We start from the raw sequence: 6717 nt of genomic DNA on the forward strand, positions 1-6717 counted from the left end.
AGAATATTTTGTTTTTGGTGTATTTTGTTTTGTTTTTCGTGTATTTTGTTTGGAAGTCGGTTTTGTTTTTTTTATTAAAAAGTTTATTTATGGATACCTACGATTGTTATTTATTTAAGGGGCTCTATTCAAAAGATGGAATAATAAAGACAAATGAGTTAACGGGAGTTCTCATTGTCTAAATTATCAATAGTATTGTTTGATAACCAAATATGACAACGAGAGACAAAAATATGTTTTTGTTTTTAAGCAGTGGAAACCTACGGTTACAGATGGTGACTTGTGATAACGAGGGCTCGTCTCACGGCGGGTTCGTCTTGGGGGGTCGCGAGGATGACACTCGCCGGTCCCGCGCTCCGAGCGTCTCTTCGCTCTCTCTCTACAAACAGAAAATCGACGCCCTCTTCGATGACAACCGCTCGGTGACGAGCCTGCCCCGATATGGGGCCACCGCAGATGCTGTCAGAAGAGATAGCAAGGTAAATTTAGCGTGTTTTCGAGCAATGGCCAACATTATTTGACCTCCAGAAAAAGACCTGCAGTCAATTATTGATTGTATATGACAAAATCATGTCGTAATTATTTGTAACTTCAAATAGATTTTAATATGTTCACAGGTAAGCTTGTTACACGACCATCAGACGCTGATATATGAAGATGATGATGATTACTGTCACCGGATGATGAAAAAGATCGATGGCTCCGTACAGGATCGTATTTCAAAGATGTTTACCGACATGCAAAACGAGCCCAGACCCGACAATATCGGCGTCCACGTGTTCAGTGTGCATTATCTGGGATCAACACCTTTACAGAGCAAAGTCACCAGCCTTTCTGGACTTCAAACACCACTAAAAGATTTATATTTCGCCTATAGGAGAAACTTTCGTCACAAGACAACGTTGACAGGTAGATTAGAAATATCCAATAGTGGTTTGAAAGTAAGATATAAGGGTGACAAAGGGGATTTGGAACAACTCAATCCGTTTCCAACGATAGCTGTGTGGTCCGCTGTAAAGTTTGTCGTACAACGCTCTGATGATGATGACAACGATTTGAGTTACGCTTTTATGCCTCTAATAACCGATCCGGATAACATCGATCGGCATGCATTATTCAGAACATTAGATACACCAGACAAAAAGTACATCCTCTCTCACAATGAGAACTCGCATTCGCCGCTTTTCGCTGTCGTGATGAGGAAGATCGGTGTCGCTAAACAACTGGAGTGTCATGGGTTTGTTTGTCAAACGTCAGAAGACGCAATCGTTATAGCGGCTACCTTATACAAATCACTAATGTCACATATGAATCGACAAGGTAATTCTGATAAAAATAAATTCAAAAATCGCAATGGCATCAGCTGCATGAGTGTAACTAGCAGTATCCAAGACCGCGATACTCCTATCCGGCCTCCGAGAAAGAAACGAAGTACCTCATCTTTAAGTGGAGACAGCGACAGAGCTGATGGATTCTCAACGAATGGATCGTTCAGTGATAAACGTAGATTAGAAAGAATGTCATCAACTTCATCAGAAAACGTATTGATATATCATTCTCAACCAGTTTTAAACTATGAACCGAAACGAATCACTGTTGAGGAAGTTAAAGCTAAATTAGATACAATTAAACCGGACGCTAGCGGTAGTAACACGCCCGAGCAAAAGAAACCTTTACAAGAATTTAATAGTACTAATATTTATACTAAACAGAAGCCACGCAGCAGTACGGAATCAACAGTACGAAGTCAAGTGTCTGAGAAGATAGAATTGTTCAGAGAATTGGAGAGAAGGAAAAGTATACAAAGACCACCGACTTTACCACCTCCTATACCTTCGAAACCGCAGCTCCCGCCCCCGGAGCCACCGACCAAAGAAACATTAAGAAGGACACAAAGCGGTAGAAAATCATTAAGTGAATCTGGAGATATTTTGACTAAAGTGGCCATACCTCGCTCTGGCAGTTTTTTAAATGCCGGAGGATTGACTCGCTACAAGTCTATAGGACATAGGTACGTAATACAATTTCTTTGATCAGTAAAAAGTATACTAGTACTAAGTAGCATAATCAATATTAATATTTGCAATCATTACCATCAGTAATCAAAATACATAAAATGTATGTGATTTTATGTAGTTATTTTATAATTGTACACTTGATCGACTACCTTAAACACTGCAAATAAAACAATGAGAACACAAGATGCATGCCTAGCGAAGTGTTTCGACACGTTGCCCGTTGCATGCCAGTTATCGCGCCTAGCAACCGCATCCGTACATTCCTCTCATCCAATATAACAGTCACACTTTTTATATTAACTCCGTAATTACATTTCCACGGGGGATTGATAATTCTATATATTCTATACTAAACTGTCTGCATAGAGATAGGTAAAGACAGAGAGGACGTCAAATAAAGAGAGGGGATGTTACTTTCTGAAGGGATGGAGAAGTTTAGCTAGGGAATTTTGGAAGAATCTAGTGGGGACTATGTCGAAGGATAACCTGACAAAACTGGAAGCTGAAAATAACTTGTATACTTATATTGTTTTTTTATTTATACATTTTTTACTGTACATATCAAATATTAGTGTTTAAAATCTAAACTCACTGCACACTTTCTATTACAGAAACAACGGCAAAAAAGGAGGCGGCTCACCATTGGGATTTAACGAACTGTTCAACGAATTTAAAGTACAGGAAAATTTGCATTCTATGGATGAGATACTAAATGCCATAATAGATCCTGAAGGGATGTCCTTCAACGATCTGAAACCGATTTACAAAGAGTTTCTGTTAAAATTAGCAGTAACATTAACGAAAGACGAAATATTCCAACACAGCAAAGCGATAATGAAGAAACAAAAGAAGAAGATTTTAAGACGCAACAATACATTCCAGAGTAAAAGAAGAAAGATATGTAAAGGAGCGAGTGGATTGAAAATGGTATTTAGATTACCATTCAGTAAAGATACTCGAAGGAAAGAAGTTAAGAAGCAAATAAGTGCGATAGAATCAGAAATAGGCACCAAAGAACCGGTTTCAGAGAGTTCAGTTTCTTCATCCAGTTATGATATAAGACAGTTCTGTCCGAAAGAATCACCACCGATGACACAACCGAAAAGACAAACGATGAGACAAAGAAAGAGATCTGACAAAGTTGTACACGTATCGAAAAGGAATGGGAAAGTATCAAGGCCAGGGGAGAGGACATCTACTTCTGAGGATTCGGATTTTTTGACCCTTAGCAATCGTCTCGGTTGTCAAAATAGGAACAGTTCAAGTGGCTATGTGTCTTGTTCGGAATGTGAATCAGAAAGTTGCGTTGATCGTTGTTATTGCTCTTTGAAAGGTGAATGCAAAACGAAATGTTATTGCTCAGAAATCGATCTCGCTAAAGAATCATCGAAACCCAGACTGACAAGCAAAAGCTGTAAAGATTGCTCTAAGTAAGTTAATCTGTTTTAATTGTCAATCTTTGAATAATAAAATTGTTAATATAATCTACTAGCTTTCGCCCGCGACTTCGTCCGCGTGAAATTAAAAAAAAAGTGAGTAGCCTATGTGTTCTTCCAGACTATCCTTTAAGTCTATGCCAAATTTGTCCAGCCGTTTAGGTTACAAACTGTAACAAATGTCTATCCACCCATCTAAACTTTCGCATTTATGATATGAGTAAGATATCTATGCATATGATAAAATTGGAGTGTCTGTAATATCAAAAGAAAAATTTCACATTTCGGGAAGATGATGTATTTGCGTTGCTTGTAACGAAAACCGCGTTTACTTTGTTTTGTCTGTCTGTCCACTTCCTTTTGTTTCCCGTAACCTTCGAAACGGCTGGGCCGATTTTGACCGGACTTGCACTGAAGGGTAGCTGACATAGACGAGCATATTATAGGCTATTTTTTATCTTAATATTGCGTGGACGAAGTCGCGGGCAACAGCTATTTTTACTATAACAATTTCCACTTGAGCGCCAGCCAGTAGAAATCACAACAATATTTATTAAATTATTATTCGTACGAGTCTAAATAACATTTCTCTACTTTCATCCGTCTACATTTTATAATTCATTTACTTTGACAGAGATGCGTCTCGGTGTGGAGATTGTGCGCTTTTAATTACGTTTGAATCGTTAGCGATATCTGCAATGGAATTTGCACCTTGTTCATTTTATATATGGTTCATTATATCAACAACAGTAGTAGGTAGAAATGAAATGTGCGCGGTTATCAGAGCATGCAACGTCCGCGCCTCGCGACGCCTCATGACTAACTGAACCGAATTATAATTACAATTCACTATGAATTCATAATTTCACTAGTTTTCCTACATTAATGTGACGTATATTTTGATATTTAATTATTAACACTTTCTCTACTTACTATATACTATATATAAATGCGAAAGTTGAGATGGATGGATGTTTGTTACAGTTTGTAGCCTAAAGCCGCGTGGAATAAAATCACTTTCGTCTTATTTTATTCCACGCGGACGGAGTTGCGGGCGAAAGCTAGTTATTAATAATTCATCAGCACTTCTAAAGTTTTTAGTTTGCCAACGCCCTTATCAGATTAATCGAATGTTCAACGATTACTATAGTTTTATTTTAACAACTATATCGTGTTTTTTTATTTCTACTTTGATTGATTCTTCTATCATACTAAGGGTTTGTCCCACCACTTTCTGATAGAGGCTCAGATAGCTTAAAAATGACGTCACTGTATAAGGTAACAAAATCCGATATTTCCATCACATGTTTTACTCATTTGATTGTTATCAGACAATTTATAATTTGGTAGGACAGACCCTTACTATTATAAAGAGAAAAGTAGTACTATTTTGTCCATACAATCCATATTGAAATAAGTGAACTACTAGGACCGATTTGAACAATTCTTTTACTAATAAAACGCTACGTTTTCAGTGAGTAACATAGGCTATATTTTTTAATTTCACGCGGACGAAGTCACGAGCAACAGTCAGTGATGAAATGCCGTTACAAATATAAATATAATCTTTTACGTCTTGGAGTTTTGTTACATATTTAAATGTCCGCAATACATTATAACGAATTAACGTAACGCATATTAATGTACATAACCAAGGATGTGGTTTAATTTTTTATTTTTATTTTTCAGAGAAGTATACGATGGTGATTACAGTTACTGTTCATGTGATTCTGAAAGTTGTGAGGACAGTAACAAGTGTTACTGCACCAGCCCGCGAAGAAGCACTATGCAAAGTTCCCAAAGCTTAGAATACCTTCGTAGCCCCACACAAAGGAGTTACTCTGATAGAATGAAGAGAGCTTTTGATGACTACGATTATAAAGTTACTAGAGCGAGGTAAGTTGATCAAAATTAAAGCCAACATTAATTAAAAATAATTGCTGTAATCACTTTGATTTAAAGATTACAAGACATTTGTATTTTGGTATTTCTTACATAACTAACTATGAATGTCGCCAGGTGGGATAGTCCGTGGTCCCTCTAAAGAATCGAAAAATAAACTTATCCTAGATCATCGGTTTCCCATGTTCATGACTCTCGGTTAACTTGACTTGAGTATTTACCTCTCCTAAGTACAGACTCTCTACATACACAGACATACGCAATTGCAGAAGCGTTGCCTACTCTTAATAGACGGAGGAGTAGACGCACATAAAGAGAATATTTCCCTTCCTATGCGTCTCCTTAACCGTCAAACTTTCCCTTCCCATCCTTACCTCTCAAGAAAGGGGTGAAAAGGGAAAGAGACTTAAATTGGGCTTGCACCACACTCATCAGTCTGTACGCATAATTGCTCCCACTTGACGCCTGTTTGTGTGGTCGTGGTATTGCTGGAGGGGGGGGGAGCCGACCCTAAAGTGCGAAGATGTTAAAGCGGGCTCTACTTACTCCTTAGTCTGTTTACCTGTACATTGTGCATTGTGCAGGTCCAGTGCGGCGAGCAGCCGGCGGCGGGCGGAGCGCGCGCGGCGAGCCCGCAGCTCGGACAGCCTGGCGCTGGACTACGAGCTGCTGCTGCAGAACAAGCCGCGCGACGCACGACGCAACATGCAGCGACTCACTGGTTACACATTTATTCTTTGTGTTACTCTACACTACACTTTATACCTTACACTAGCTGTTGCTCGCGACTTCAATCGCGTGAAAGTCTAGCCCATGTTACTCGCAGAAAGATTACTTTTCTAATGATGAAACTACTTAGGGTAGGCTCGAGCCTCCGTGGGGACACATAGTTAGTGATAAGCAATAAAAAGTTTACTTGAATAATTGAATAAGACATTACAGAAGGCCATTATTTTATAGCGGAAACATGTTAAAAATCCACAACAAATATCTCATAATATGATCATTAACATTTATTGTTTCAGTTCGCAGCACGGGTGCCGGCTCTCACGACGCTCTCAGTGTAAAGAAGTCAGCAGAGATGGCGGCTTTGTTTGCCGACGTCCGTCTCTCTCAGAGGACGGACGTGCGGTCGCTGTGCGGGGGGCGCAGCGCGCGGCCGCCCCCGCCCCCGCCCCCGCCGCTGGCGGCCGCGCCCCCGCGCAGCGCGCCGCACCTCGCGCGCATGTTCCAGCACACGCCGCTCAGCAGGAACGCTAGTCTTGAAGATACCTTGGGATATTTACCTTAAATAGGTAAGAATGATCAACATGTCGAGCAATATTTAATTAAAATTCCTCTTATTTTGTTATTATTCTGTT

At 39.5% G+C, this 6717-nt stretch overlaps 1 protein-coding gene across 1 annotated transcript in view; it reads left to right on the plus strand.

Moving 5' to 3' along the window:
- Window positions 1-6717, plus strand: part of LOC106109986 — a 36333-nt gene extending 29616 nt beyond the window's left edge. The window contains exons 3-8 of the mRNA XM_013291658.1: window positions 273-479; window positions 618-2011; window positions 2630-3448; window positions 5144-5350; window positions 5941-6077; window positions 6382-6717. Coding sequence (XP_013147112.1) covers window positions 273-479; window positions 618-2011; window positions 2630-3448; window positions 5144-5350; window positions 5941-6077; window positions 6382-6647 — 3030 coding nt within the window. The 3' untranslated portion in view covers window positions 6648-6717. The remainder of the gene's footprint in view (window positions 1-272; window positions 480-617; window positions 2012-2629; window positions 3449-5143; window positions 5351-5940; window positions 6078-6381) is intronic.

The sequence above is a fragment of the Papilio polytes genome, unplaced genomic scaffold (assembly GCF_000836215.1).
Source record: "Papilio polytes unplaced genomic scaffold, Ppol_1.0 DF824269.1, whole genome shotgun sequence".
NCBI classification, from domain to species: Eukaryota; Metazoa; Arthropoda; class Insecta; order Lepidoptera; family Papilionidae; genus Papilio; species Papilio polytes.